The 16119-nt window shown below is 42.2% G+C and overlaps 1 protein-coding gene across 1 annotated transcript in view; it reads left to right on the top strand.

The window, feature by feature from the left end:
* smad3a (SMAD family member 3a) overlaps positions 1 to 9329 on the top strand; it is a 73276-nt gene extending 63947 nt beyond the window's left edge. The window contains exons 5-8 of the mRNA XM_061670450.1: positions 2886 to 3098; positions 3244 to 3381; positions 4658 to 4802; positions 6599 to 9329. Coding sequence (XP_061526434.1) covers positions 2886 to 3098; positions 3244 to 3381; positions 4658 to 4802; positions 6599 to 6722 — 620 coding nt within the window. The 3' untranslated portion in view covers positions 6723 to 9329. The remainder of the gene's footprint in view (positions 1 to 2885; positions 3099 to 3243; positions 3382 to 4657; positions 4803 to 6598) is intronic.
* Positions 9330 to 16119: the final 6790 nt, after the last annotated feature.

The following is a 16119-nucleotide window of genomic DNA, read 5'->3' as shown; positions in this document are numbered from 1 at the left end:
AGATCCTCTTTGCAATGTTAATTTCTTTAGTAAGCTGGTTTCTAGCTCGATTATACAGGGCCCTGTCCCCGCTCTGATATGCATCTTCCTTAGCTTGGCGAAGCTGCTTAAGTTTAGCAGTGAACCACGGCTTGTTGTTGTTGAATGTCCGAAATGATTTTGTTGGTACACAAACCTCTTCACAGAAACTGATATAGGATGTGACAGTGTCCGTATATTCATCCAGGCTGCCAGCTGAATTTTCAAAGACACTCCAGTCTGTGCAGTCTAAACAGCTTTGAAGTTCCATCTTTGCTTCATTGGTCCACTTTTTGACTGTTTTCACTGTAGGCTTCGCACATCTAAGTTCTTGCTTGTACGTCGGTATTAAGTGAATTAAGCAGTGATCAGACGAGCCCAGGGCTGCACGAGGTATAGCACGGTATGCGTTTTTTACCGTAGTGTAGCAGTGGTCCAAAGTATTATTTTCCCTGGTAGGACAGTCGATGTGCTGCTTGTATTTAGGGAGTTCGTGGTTGAGTTTAGTCCCCGAGAATAATGAGGGGTGAGTCAGGGTGTTTTTTTTCAATTTCGTTGACTTGTTCGGCGAGCGTTAGCAATGCGGCGCTCGTGTTAGCTTGCGGTGTGATATAGACTCCAGCCAGTATAAACGATGCAAACTCACGTGGCGCGTAAAATGGTTTACAGTTCAGAAACAGCGACTCCAAATGCGGGCTGCAGTGTGTGCTGAGCACCGTGACGTCCGTACACCATTTTTCGTTTATATGGAGGCATATCCCGCCGCCCTTCGTTTTTCCCGATGATTCCATGTCGCGGTCCGCTCGATGAATGTTGAAGCCGGGAAGCGTGACGGCGCCATCGGGTACGGCGTCGCAAAGCCAGGTCTCCGTGAAGCACATGGCCGCGGAACGTCCGAAGTCTTTACTGGTCTTTAACAGAAGATGAAGCTCGTCCATTTTGTTGGGTAGGGAGCGTACATTCGCGAGGTGGATCGACGGGAACGCCAATCTGTGTCCTCTCTTGCGGAGTTTCACCTGAATTCCGGCTCGTTTTCCTCTGTGGCGCCGCTTCCGCATCCATGCGCCGAAAACCGCGGACGCCGCTCCGGTGAGTAACTCGGGGAAAAAACTGAGCGGATTTTCGAAAGTTGGTGACAGAAAGTCCGGAGTAGCCTCCTTGATGGTTAGCAGGTCTCCCCTTGTGTAAGTGAGTCGTGTAAGGTCTCCAAAGACGAACGAAAAACACAAAAACAAAGACAATACTAGAGAGCGCGTTACCGAGGCGGCCACACTGGTAGGCGCCATCTTGATAAAACATTAATTTGACTTGTTTTTCACAGATTAGAAAAAATATATGCCTGTGAGTATTGTTATATTAGACGTCTGTATGTGTTACTATGGAGTTTGTATATTCGTTATTTGAAGGTAATTCCCACCTGTGATTTAATGCTAATTCTAGCTACCCTGTTAATGGGGGTTTCCATTGACTGTTGGCATTAAGATGGAAATTTCTAAAATGATCATGTGTGTTTTGTACTTAACTATACAGTGTGTGTAATTATTTTTGTTGCATGTTTAGTTTAACAGTAAACTACTCCTGGGGTGTCATAAAACAGTTGAAAGCATGCTCGGGGAAGGCAGAGACTGTTTGTGTGTGAGTGACACGTAGCTACACACAAACACACACAGTCTGCGTGTCACTTTCAATCACTTTATATTATACCGGTACTAAAAATACCCCGAAAAGTTACATTGTTTAGTATAAAACTAAGCTGTTACTGTTCCGTTTGTCAAGATCTTTGTACCTTTGGGTTATTTCCTCACATTTAAAATGTCGGAAAATGAATCAACCCTATCTTTTTGACCTGATCTCAATCAGGTGATTTTCAGCTGATCGACCCAGGTTTATGATTACGTGATTGGATCAGGCCATCGCTAATTTTTAGACTTCATCTTCGACTTCTGCATAGGGCGTCGTTGCGCGAATCCAACAAAACTGCTTGTGTCATTTGTTTACAATTCACCAATCAGATGGGACAAGGCAGTCACATGACCACATACAAAGCCTTCACAGGCCAATAAAAGTGACTCATTTTGGGAGGAAAAAAAACAGCTGCGCGAGTGTTTACAAATTCTGTAAAACAACAGCTTTATGATGCAGTGTATGTAGTCTTGTGTCTGCCCAAACGGGGATATTGCACCCTACTTCTAACTCGAGAGAATACTTTGCGTTAAGTTGCAGACGTTAGTATTGTTGTTTTGGCAGTGCCTATGGCAACATTAGCCCTATTTTATGGTTATGCAGCACTGTAAAACATGCTTCTTGGGGACACGTGCCATGCTTTAATTTCTCTCTCACGCTGTCTCTCTGTCTCTCGCTCACTCTCTCTCCCTCTCTCTCTCCCTCTCTCTCTCTCTCTCTCAGCCTCTCTGTCTCTCTCACACGCGTGCAATCACATACACACAATCAAAAAGTCTGTTCAGCAAACAGCTTTCATTCAGTCATTTAAGTGAATAAAACAAAATGTTTCTATCGGGCCCAATGCATGTGTTGTTGGTTTTTGGGCACTTAAAAACTGAAATGGTGGCAGGTGTCTGTGGGCTCCTGTATATTATTAATTTTTGAGTACTTTCTTACTCTTTCACAAGTAAATATTTAGAGGGCTACTTTTTACTTGAGCTATATTTTTCTAAAGTAACAGTAGTCTTGTGTGCAATATTTGAGTACTCTACCCACCTCAGTATCATCATCGCATGTGGTTTGACCGACCTCAATAAACGACTGAAATTTGAAACATTCTAAAAATTTGACAGACTGAAAAATGTATTTGCTGCCCTTTAGGATTTTTATTTGAGTACCCCTGATCTAAAGTCTCCCTCCATCAGATCTCCAGCCTGTGACATATTGCGAGCCAGCCTTCTGGTGCTCCATTTCTTACTACGAGCTGAACCAACGGGTAGGAGAGACCTTCCACGCTTCGCAGCCCTCGCTGACAGTAGACGGTTTTACAGACCCTTCCAACTCCGAGCGTTTCTGCCTCGGCCTCTTGTCCAACGTCAACCGCAACGCTGCAGTGGAGCTAACACGCAGACACATTGGTAGGCATCCCCGCTGGATTACACTGCTTTTGCCACAAACATGTTAACAGGCCTTTCACATTTGACAGTCTCTCACTACATTGGCTGCTCATATCTGCTTGGTGCTATTTGCCTGAGGACTTAGCTGCTCTTTGCTTCCTTCAAGGTCGTGGAGTGCGACTCTATTATATTGGAGGAGAAGTGTTTGCCGAGTGTCTCAGTGACAGCGCCATCTTTGTGCAGAGCCCCAACTGTAACCAACGCTACGGCTGGCACCCCGCCACTGTCTGCAAGATTCCGCCAGGTGACACCATGACTTTCAATGGAGAGGGGCATTAGACCTTTTTAAAAAATAATGAAAGAAGAAATAAGAGGGGATAGCGGTAGCATAGTAGTTAGTAGGGTTGGGAACGATAAACCGAAGCTACCGGATATCCGTTCGTAAAGGCGAAAGCTATGACTGTATTGGACTATCGATACATAACCCGCCAGGGACCGGTTGTAGGGCTCCGGACCGGATATCACGAGCCTAGGAATCGGTTGCCTGAGGCTTTATGGTGTTCATGTAAAAGAAGCGTGAGGTCTCACGCTGAGCTCTGCAGGTAATGATATGCTCACAACCAAACACAGCAGTGCTGAATACTTGCAACACTACTAGTTTAACTACATTTCTCCCTAGCGTCACTATTTCAACATCAAATAGCTTAGGTTCTTTATAATTAGCATATGTGCAAATGTTAACTATCACATTTTTTCTGCACCGAATCGAATCGAGAATCGTATGCTCCCATACTGAATCGAATCGTATCCGAATTGTTCAGCACATAAAGATACCGTTTTTTTAATCGAATTGCTACCTCTGTATCTAGATATGTATCGAATTGGCCTCGTACCAGAGATTACCAACCCTAGTAGTTAGCAAGTCCTGTGTTTGAATCTGAGCTCAGGCCCAAGGTGTGAATGTGAATGGTCGTTTGTTAAAACATCCCTTGTGATTGACTGGCGATCAGTCCAGGATGTACCGCCTCTCCCCCAAACGTCAGGTGTGATAGGCTCCAGCTCACTAGTAACTTGAACGAGGCCAGATAGATGGAAAATGGATGGATGGAAAAACGGGGAGTAGGGGCTAAGTGAGGTAGAATGTGTAATTTGTGGAAAGCCACTTTAAATGGTTGCTGGTTTAATGAAAGTCTAAACTGTATGTAAGGATACTAGACATAGTTAATCCCAAATATCGTTATCCCCTTCCTTTTTAGTTCTTGAATTGTTACTTACTGTGTAACTTTTAAAACAGTTGTAATGATCCATAGTTGCCATTGCATGATGAACACTTGTGGGTTTACCTCGATAAACCCCCGAAAAAAATAGCTCCAAGCGATACCTTCATGATAAAATAGCATGCGCAAGTATTTTTTTCTGTTTTAAAAATACAATGAAAAACACATGCATTGATGTTCTATTGGTGGAATATTGACTCATAACATGATTGGCTTTTACAAAACAAAGAGGTAGCTGGAATTATATGATGCCTGAGGAGTTTAATTATTCTAATGTTGTCTCTCCTCCCGCTCTTCTGTCAGGCTGCAATCTGAAGATTTTTAACAACCAGGAGTTTGCTGCACTGCTGGCCCAGTCCGTCAACCAGGGTTTTGAGGCTGTGTACCAACTCACCAGGATGTGCACCATTCGCATGAGCTTTGTTAAGGGCTGGGGGGCTGAGTACAGGTAAATTGCAGCTCATTTGGTGCATATGACTGGATTTATATATGTATACATTTATACACAATTATTGGATGTCCTCAGATCCCCATCAGGCCACTGCCAAATTTGTATAAAAATCGCTTAAGTATCAGATATGTGCCAGATTCAGTGAAACCTCGATAAAACATACCGCGATATAACGACATCGGATAAAACGGACCCGTCGGGAGTGAGCAATGTGTCCAAAAATAGTTTCCATTTGTCATGTAAAATGCCGTTGACAAACTGTTACTTCCAAAATTGGCCGCTGTTCTTTTCTGGCGCTGTGGAACAATGCAGGCAGAGAATGGGATTGACATATTTCCAGGTCACAGATTCACACATAAAAAATCAATCCAATTAAATTCAAGACGTGCCTCCCTTGCCTACGTGGTGGCCATGTTAAATATTGGGCATTGACATGGCGGCCATGTTGAATGTGGGGCATTGACGTGGCGGCCATGTGATGATAAAAACAAGCATGGTAGTTTAATTGAAGGGTCTAAATTGCACGTAGGTGTGAATGTGAGTGCGAATGGTTGTTTGTTTGTATGTGCCCTGCGATTGGCTGGCGACCAATTCAGGGTGTGCCCTACGTCTCGCCTGAAGCTAGCTGGGATAGGCTCCAGCACGGCCGCGACCCTAGTCATAGTTTAGTTTTGTCATCGCGGCTGTTGTTGTCATACTAGAGTGGCTCCAACTACCGGAGACAAATTGCTCATGTGTCTTGTAACATACTTGGCCCATAAATCTGATTCTGATTCCGAAGAGCCAACGAAACTGTAAAGTTTAATGTGATTTTTCTTTTTTTAATTATTATTATTAGATTTTAATATGGATTTTTACATAGTGGACTATGGTGTTGACAAAAAAAGTCCACAAAAAACATCCCTGTATAATAATTAGGAAGTAGGTAATGAGTGAATGATTTCGAACCATGTTTGTGCCAGTTCCTCAGAGTTCAGTTGAGGTGAGTTTGTAGCAGTGTATATGTATGATTGATATGATAATTTATTTTTGTTTGCACTGTGCTTTCACTGTTGATGTTTGTGGTGTCATTTATGTGCAAATTTCACTTGAAATGTTCATGTAAATAAAAAGAGACAAAAATCAGATACAGGCACTAAATGGGAATTGGGCACTTGGACCTGCAGCGTAAATCCAGCCTAATTGGTGTTTAGCACTTGACAAATGCCACAACAAGCCTTGTTGTGCACGGATCGGGCCGTTCACAGGCAGACGAACGAACCCCATCCCAGAAGCCATCTTCCCGAGCTCGCAGGCGTCTGCTGGCTTTCCTGAACAGAGGCCAGCCTCAGCTGGCACGGCAGTTTATTTTTAAACAAACACACATGGACTGTGTCAAAAAGAGATGTCAGACTTTCCCTCCTGTGCTCCCTCCCACCTTTCCGCACAGTCTGACTCACTGATAGTAAGAATGATTAACGCCCACGGGGGACATGCCATTGTGCTGGGAGTGGCGGCGTTCCAGCCCCGTCTGCGCCGAATGCCGCCATGTGGAGACACTTAAAAAAAGGATTCAGATTACCGGGCCGGCCAAGACCTCCCACTTCGCCACCTCAACCCACACCTCACTATCACTTTCTTCAGATGAATGATTTAAATCTTCTGGTCTCACTACTCTCTAAATTCATTGAGAAAAAAGATCACGATGAGCACATTTACGAGTTGTTAATATATTGTTTTGTTATTCTTCTCTGCCAGAGTAGTAAAAGTTTGCTGAAGTTCATTCATCCAAATGCCGCTGGATGTGTTTGCAGGCGACAGACGGTGACCAGCACCCCCTGCTGGATCGAGCTGCACCTGAACGGCCCCCTGCAGTGGCTGGACAAGGTTCTCACACAAATGGGCTCCCCCAGCATCCGCTGCTCCAGCGTCTCTTAGGGAACCTCTGCTCCCGTGTATGTCAGTGACTGAAAACAACAACCAGTACGCAAAGATGATCCTTCAGTGACCCTGCTCTTCTTCCCCACCCGATGTCAGTAGCACTTTTTCTATCCAGTACAGTACATGTTGTTTGTTTTGTGTGGCGAAAGGGGAGAAGTGCATTAAAGCAGGACCATGTTAGTATGATCTCTGCTTGTTGATTGTTCTTGTCAAATCCTCACTAAGTGAATGGCTTAATGAGGGCGCTTTTCACTTAAGAGATTCATATATTTGTTTTTGAATTGTTTTTATGGTGTACATACAGTATGTCACATTGCATTGTTGGAGAAAGAGTTAGTGTCTTTAAGATCTTTTTTAACCTCCTGTTAATTTAGCTATCTGATGATATGAAAGTAATCCCAATACTGTACCTTTTTTTTCTCCCCCAATTCAAAACAGTTCCTATGTCTGACATGCTTTTGTTAAAATACCCCAAGGTTTAAGAGATTGAATTATAATACACCGTACACACTTTCTCACTGATATTGGAACGTTTTCTGGGGCCGTCCGTCTCATGTAAGTGAGCAAATGTATACTCCACTCTATATACTGCTGGGCCAATGGCGAGCCCTGCTTTCATGATTAGCATGACAAGCAGGGGTGCAGCCTGAGCGGAGCAGACCCAATGTGGATAAAAAAGTGAGTGCCAGTAAACGCAATATAAGCATTTTTGACTCGTGAAGACAACACTGAGACGCATGGACACCTAGGCAGTCCATCATTGCATGCAGCACTTTTCCTTATGGATCAGTGCAAAAACTAGGCCAACTCCAATTTCCAAGATGGCCGTGTCCATTGAACCAAACTTTACCTCCTGCAAGAACATCCCAGAAGATGAGGCTTAGAAGTTGATCGTATTGTAGCTCAGTAAGTAAATGTTATTTATCATCTTATATGAAATCTAGATAGATCTAATGGATGTTTGGAATAATCTAAAATTTGAAGAAAACCCAAGGTTCTAGCTGTAAGAAATAATCATTGCCATGTAAATGCCCCTGATTTTATTGTGGGCATAAAACTTCAAATCAGTCTCGGCAATGGCGAAAATGGGGTTCGCCCACTCTAGTTCTCAGTGACTCAGTTGGCAATGGAAAATCAAAACATGAAAATGTGACTGCTTTTTCTTTTCACAAAATATGAAAATGTGACATGATTTTTGTAAAATTTCGTCTTAGGCAAAATTGAAATACTATACCCCCTTCTCCTAAATTGCCACTGCATTGACAACATGGTCCGATTCTGCATGATCGTGTTTCAGACAATCACTTGAAAGTGGTTCTGGATGTCAGTGGTCATGTAATGGGCGGAGAAACTTGGTCTTTTCCGTGACAGGGGTGACGTGCAGAGCATCTGACTCACAGCCACATTATTTTCTTTGTTTTTTTTTCTTTTTAAAGCTGTGTAACAAAAGAATTATGCGGTTGTTTAACTTCACACTTGAAAAATGGCAAGCACTCCATCGATGCAAGTATTTTGTATACTGTGCAACGAATTGAAAAAGTCAATTAGACATACTCGACGTATGTCCCCTTTGAACGTCCCTGTTAACGCAACCTTTGTTACTCTCACTCCAAGCTCAGGTGGAGAAATTCCTTTTTGTCATTGTTCTTATAGTTCATGAGTGTCTTGTCTCGCATTGCTGACATGTAGTAGGCATCCACGATGAGGATATCCAAGACATCTCACGTGCTCAATGTTTGTATTTGCATGTAAATGAACCTGAGGAGACAGTGCAGTTGTTTTCCTGCTCTATATTCACATTTAAACACTCAGGACTGTAAAAGGAAAAAGAAATGCCTAATTGTACACAGAAACCGGGAGAAACATCTATTTTAACTTCTATTGTTTCTAGGACAGAAACATTTTCTCCATGCAGCTTTTGATAAATGGAAATACTTCAATGGAAGCATGTAAATAATAGTAGATCCGCAAAATCTTTATTTTTACTCTAGTGTATATTATTTGTTAGCATTCACCTTTATAATGTTGATGATTTTTGTCAAATTGTGATGAAAGACAGATGAAAGAATATTCAGTCTTAGCTTTGGTTCTGGCAGGGGGTACATCTAGTTCCAAAATAAAGGCTCCCGTTCCTGAACATGGACAATATATATTATTACGTTATGCTTGTTTTCATAAATTCAGCTTTGACGTTAAGGCCTGCCCAGTGGTGCTAATATTTAACATTATTGGGACGTAAAGCAAGTGTGTTGACACTCACAGACGGGTGAGGACTTTTAATCCCTTTAAATGTTCCATTTGTTTCAGAAAAGTAGCATCTACCAATCTGAGACCGCGACTCCTTTTTATGGTGTCACTCAACACCACAGTACAAGTCCTTAAGGGCTCTTATTTCACCCCATAGTCTGGGAAGTGTTCCCGTATACACTCTTTAGTAACTGTGTTTGTGCTCTTCCAAATTGCTCACATTATCAGTTCATCTGTAGTAGTTGTGATCTCACTTCACTTTTGGATGTCATACAATTATGTCCTTTATTTTCTCCTGTCTATAAATGATTTTGATGCTTTGTTTGTTTGGTCTATTGAATAAAATATATCGATATCTATCAACCTCACTCTCCCCGTCTCTCTCTCTCTCTCTCTCTCTCTCTCTCTCTCTCTCTCTCTCTCTCTCTCTCTCTATATATATATATATATATATATACACACACACACACACAAACACACTGGGTACGGAAAGTATTCAGACCCCCTTAAATGTTTTGCTCTTTGTTATATTCCAGCCATTTGCTGAAATCATTTGAGTTCATTTTTTTCCCTCATTAATGTACACACAACACCCCATATTGACAGAAAAAAAACAGAATTGTTGACATTTTTGTAGCTTTATCAAAAAAGTAAAACTGAAATATCACACAGCCACAAGTATTCAGTATTCCTTTGCTGTGACACTCATATTTAACTCGGGTGCTGTCTATTTCTTCCGATCATCCTTGAGATGGTTCTACACCTTCATTGGAGTCCAGCTGTGTTGTTGGGAAAAAGTTCTAGAACCATCACTGCAGCCTTCCACCAGCCTCTCCTCATTGCAAGACACATGAAACCGTCAATATAGTAGAAAAACACAATATAACAGCATGCAACTGTGCCTCATACATTATCAGGGGCAGTTCAGATCCAATATTTGTCGAAGAACATAACTTAAACATAACATTTCAATTAAATACATCACACTAACTCTTATTTCACCCCATAGTCTGGGAAGTGTTCCCGTATACACTCTTTAGTAACTGTGTTTGTGCTCTTCCAAATTGCTCACGTTATCAGTTCATCTGTAGTAGTTGTGATTTCACTTCACACTAACCTGAGATGCTGATTATTCAATGTATTATTATTAATGTGTGCACATTGCTACAGGTGTGTTTTGTGTGTCAAATGTGGCTTGCACTGACCAACCAACAAGAGGACAGACTAAAGCTGATGTCATCAAAAGCCAGCTCTGAAGCCCTGTGAGGTTGAATTTAAAATCCGATCCCTATGCAGCCTCTCACAGGTCATTCTCGTTACTACAACTGATATTGCGTGGCGTAAACCAGCACACTTACTGATTTTGTGGCTTCCCGCATATTTTAAAATGTGTGTAGCCACTTAGTTACAGGGCATCAATTATACTGACCCTATAGATGTTCTTTGTTTGGAGACCTTTCAGGTTTTTGTGGTCTGTCTGCTTGACTATATAGTCCTGGGATTTCCTTGACCCTGGAGGCTGATTTGGCAGCGTCCTCAGAACAGAAGCAATAATTACAGGCCCTGAGCAGGCAGAGTCTTGTTTCTTTCGTTGCTGCTGTGTTACAGACTAATGAAAAGCGTACTTAACCATTCCTCCTGTCACGGACACACCACAGGGGGTTGACATATGAATGCAGACTTTGTTCTGATGCCCTTGAGATAAAAGGGGCTCCACCCCTTTCCAAACCACTTCAACGTGGGCACAAATACGTGGACTGCTTAAGAAAAAACTTGCAGAGCTCCCTTAGCGTTCCAGAAAAGATGAATTCTATAGAACTTCAGGGGTGACAAGCAAAATATTAAGATACAGTGCATTTCAGATAATTCACTTGTTTTAATCTGAAAGAGAGAAACTTAAATCTAAATGACAAGTGAGGTCCATTCTGTCTTTTGGAGTGGACATGCACAATTGTGTGAATGCTTTTCTCAGCCCAAACATTTAATTACTTCTAAAATATTGGGCCAATCCTGCATGATCTTGTACATAAAATCAATCGATTTGATTTGACCAATTTATATAATTTCTGTTGTATTGCAATTCGCGTGTTAATGTGTTTTATTTTGTAAATTGACCGGATCTTCTCCGCCGCACCAGCTGCGCGTCTCATTTGACACGTCGAGACTCGAACGCTTCTGTTTCCGGTCCGAGCGGGCTGGCTAACGGCGGGAGAGTTCAAAGAACGAAATCATTTCATAAACTAATTCCGTTCATTACGTTTACTGAAAAGATTTGTTCTTTTGAACGAAACACCACTTTATAATGTGTCCTACTTAAAATAACGGGTTTATCGCAGCAGTTAACTCTCACGCACCTTGTTTGTTTCAGGATCAATTTGAAGGTTATTTTACTGGTTTTGAAGTGTCTTAATGGTCTTGGGGCGGCACGGTGGGGCGACTGGTGAGCACATCTGCCTCACAGTTCTGAGGACCCAGGTTTAAGTCCGGCCTCGCCTGTGTGGCGTTTGTACAGTATGTTCTCCCTGTGCGGGTTTTCTCCGGGTACTCCGGTTTCCTCCCACATCCCAAAAAGATGCATGGTAGGTTAATTGACAACTCCAAATCGCCCATAGGTGTGCATGTGAGTGTGAATGATTGTTTGTCTAACTAGCAACCAGTTCAGGGTCTGCCACGCCTCTTGCCCAGTTAAACTGGGATAGGCGCCAGCATGCCTGTGATCCTAGAAGCTGTACATAAAATGGATGGATGGCTGGTCTTGGGCCTTCTTGTAGAGTTGCTTTTACCCTACGAACCGTCACGGGTGGCGACGTCCTCCCACTCCGGCCTTTTCGTTATTCGCAAAGTAAGGACTAAGAAGAACTATGTAAAGCACTATGAGTTGCATTTCCTTGCATGAAACGTGTTTTTTTTGTTGTTTTTTTTTTCATAAAATTTGATTTGATGAGAATATAGGTCTTCTGTTGTTGTATTGGATCTCAGTAGAGTCTGCAGTCTAAAAATAAATTGCCAAATAGCAGACAATGTTCTCCCTCCTGCAAGGATGAGCAACAGAGAACATTTAGAATAATAGAATGCTTAGAAATACTTGTGTGCGTGGTCATATTTGTGTATGTATTGCACCCCTTGAAAAGGGAAAACATCACAAAATAGAGCCAAACATCGAGTTAAGTATAAAGGCCTGTAGTCCCCACTGCGTGACTTGAAAACCTTACTTTTCGCAACCCTTGTGAAGTTTGTCCCAACTAAAACTACACGAGAGGCGTTTTAAGCGCGACTCTGACATCTGCTGGCTGTAAAAAAAAATCCGCGTGTACCGCTCACCTATAGTATTAAAATTATTTATTTGGATTTTTGTATGAGACAATTGCCGTGGGATTGACTGGTGATTTATCCAGATTATATACCCCCCTCACCCAAAATATGTTATTTATTTACTCATGTATTTATTTATCTATCCTTGCAGTCCTTACAGAATGAGCAACTATGAGGAATTTGTATTACATTTATTCCAAAAGATTTATTACGCTGTCACGTCTCCATTTGGACATGTAGAAGCTTGTCACTACAGCATGCAATTCAATTTTCTTGAATTTCTTGAAATTCAAGTCACAGTCACACACATATTAAATATGCATACACACTGAAGAAATATGGAATGAAATAGAGCTCACTTCCCCATCATTTATCACTACAACGTTGAAGAATGACCACGGGCCTTGTTGGTTGCCTGTGTGTGTCCATGTGATTACAGCTACCGGACTTAAAGAGCTTTGTGCATCATGTTTCGTGTCGTCTGTTGAATCAATAAAAATAAAGTGGGCACAAAGATGAACACCAGCAGCACGGAGTCAATGTGAAGGTCACTTGTAATGACAGTGACAACCACTGTATTATCTCATTGTGTCATCTCTTTCTTTTTCATGTCCTCTGCTTACTTCTCCAGCATCCACTGATTGTCATAAGGACATACATCAGCATTTGTCGTCGTTATACAAGTGAAGCCTTCATACAATGTGCTCATTTGAATCCTCAACCCTGACAGTTATTGAAATACAGTTTTACTTTTGAGTTGTTGTTGTTGTTGTTGTTTTGAGTCACTGACGGTGGCTCACTCGCTCACTTGAAACCCATCAGTGATGCTGTAAATGGAAGTGTGATTGGGTGTCTGTCTCTACAATGTAAGTGGCCACAAATTTACTGGTGACCACTCCAGGGTGTAGTCTGCCCTTCATCCAATTTCAGCTGGGATGGGCCCCAGCAACCGACCACCCTGAACAGGATAAGCAGTATAGGAAATAGATTGACAATAAATGAAGCATAAGTGTTCTCAGGGCATTGAATTGATCACAACTGCACGGTTCTGGTTGTCTTAGAAGACGATTTGCCACTTATCCGAGCAGGCGTCATCGGTTCTTGCAACAAGCAGAGGTGGGTAGCAACGCGTTACATTTACGCCGTTACATTTACTCAAGTAACATTTTCGATAAACTGTACTCGTCAGAGTATGTTAAATGCACCATACGTTTTACTTTTACTTGAGTTTTTATGTGAAGAACGATCAATACATTTACTCCGTTACAATGACCGACCATTCACTACTTTTACATTCTTGCGTGTGCACGTGCGTCTTTTTTTAGACTCCATCTTCGACTTCCGTGTGTTTGTTGAATCAAAAATATTCACAGGCACCATAAATGTTGGGAAAAAAGACATCAAAAGTAAAAGAAAAAATGTTTCTTTTTATTTTTACAATAATTAAAAATCTAAATTCCGTGACCTTATTGAGGCCAAGAACTATAAAAAAATACATTGATGGATGGAAAACAAAATACAATAGGCCTGTACAAACAACCAGGAGCATGTAACTAGCCTCGTTAGCTTAGCTTTCTAAGCTTGCTAGTGCCACAGATTGTAACTAGGCCTTACATTACTGTCATAGCATAACATCACCCTTTTACAAAACAGCAAATCTGTCACGAATTGGATGGAGACTGGAACCAAGAGCAGGTTGGCGGGTTGTTGAGGCAGAGAATACGTGGCAGGCAGTGACGAGGACAGGCGGCTGGCTTGACGGCGAGGTGGCAGAGATCCAAGTGGTAACGAGGGCTGATTGGTGACAGGTTTGCGGCCGAGGAAGGTGCTGGAAAGAGAGAGGGGAGGGGAGAGAGCGAGCGAGAGGGCACAAATCGCCACCCAGGCTCTAACCATAGTACAGCTCATGACAATATAATTATTTTACAGATAATGCTAGTGCATCGCTAACCATGGAGCAAACAAAAGTGTTCAAATTTGAGGAATTCAACAGACTATGTACCTGATCGCATCGCTTTATTCAGGACTTGCACTTGGTTATCTGCGTATACGGTTTTGGAAAAGGAATTTAAAATCCAAAAGACATTTCCTTTCAACTTTTTGTCAAAGGTGTGTCGCATTGTTTACTCATAATTACCTTTCAAAAAATCAAACCCAAATCATCAAATCGTTGATTTCAGCAGGCACAGCCTGGTCTCTTTCACACTGATTGGCCTGTCTGCATTTTGGGGTGTGGCTTAACTAAAGGTGTGTTGGAGGTTCCACTGAATACTTCTTGATTTCCCTTCTCTAATTCAGATGTTATATCGTGTATCTTCTTTATTCTCGGATCAAATAATAATATGTTCATCATTTTATGTATTTCATGTGTCATCGTAGCAGTATGGTGAAAGAGTGGTCAAGAGGTACAGGGTTTAGTTTGCATGTGATGGGACACAAAATCAATCTGTATGCTGATGATATTCTTCTTTATCTACAGGGGCCGAAGTCCTCTCTCCAGGCAGTCTTCAATCTCATTAAAACATTTTCACAAATATCAGATTACTCTATTCACTGGACAAAGTCAACAATAGTCCCAATAACAGCAAACTCGTGGAATCCTGCAGATCAAATCCCAGATTACCCCAGTCCTATAAGAAACATTAAGTATTTAGGTATTAATATTTCGCCAAAACTCACAGAGCTAACCAACCTAAATTACACACTACTTCTGGAAAAAATCTCAGCTGACTTCATACGCTTGCCTAATAACTTGCCTATATCGTTAATAGCCACAATAAAACTGAAAACCTTACCTCAACTAAATTATTTATTCTCAATGATTCCATTTAAACCCACATTTAGATGGTTCCGAACATTATATTCTGCCGTAATAAATGTTTATTCAAAAAAAAAAAAAAGAAGAAAAATAGAATTAGTTTATCCACTCTTCAAAACAGTAAACAGGAGGGAGGCCTAAGTGCTCCCAACTTTAAACATTATTATTTAGCTAACCAATTACAATACCTCATCAAATGGTTGCACCACATTGAGGAGCCTCATTTTTGGCTAGAATTGGAACAGATAGACTGCAACAACATCAAACTCCCAAGAAAACCAATAATCCCATCCACCTTAATGGCTTGGTGGAAAGGTTTAGAAGATACAGGATCTCCATTAGCTCCCAGTATGCTCTCCCCAATCTGGCAAAATCCAGATATCGAAATCAACAACATATCCCTTTATTTTAGCACATTTGAATTGACCACCTACAGCAACTATTTAATGATAATATTTTTAGGACACGTGATGAACTGTTCCAAGAATTCCACCTCCCGCACTCGGGCGCGGGTAGTGGGTGCTGGCTTGAATGTGGGGGAATTCCCGGGGTCAATGCTGCGGGGGCTGGGTGGGGCGGCCCCACGTCCTGCCGGACGGGCCTGACGTGCAGGAGCCATGCGATCACTCACGCTGCACACTCTTACACCACTCACTGTAAATAGTTTTTCTTTTCTTTTTTCCCCACTAGTCACATCTGGGCACATACACATATTCAGGGTTTCTTGAGGGCAAGTGTAGGGTCGGGGGGTGCAGGTGTCGGACTGAGTTTCAGTACGTCAGTGCTGTTTCCCGGTCCAGGCGCCCTGCACCTCCACCCTGCCTGCCCCTCAGGATTTTAATGCATTACACACACTCATCCCCATGTGTCTTTTAATGCACCACATACACCCATTTCTGGGGGGCAGTGGGTCTTGGGTGTGTGTGTGTGTGTGGGGGGGGGGGTTTGGCTGTTAGGCAGTATTGCCTGGCAGCCCTGACCCCCTCGGCTCACTGGCATCTCCACATTTTAATGCAC

The sequence above is a fragment of the Phycodurus eques genome, chromosome 2 (genome assembly GCF_024500275.1).
Source record: "Phycodurus eques isolate BA_2022a chromosome 2, UOR_Pequ_1.1, whole genome shotgun sequence".
NCBI lineage: Eukaryota > Metazoa > Chordata > Actinopteri > Syngnathiformes > Syngnathidae > Phycodurus > Phycodurus eques.
This window is presented reverse-complemented; position numbering and strand designations above follow the sequence as displayed.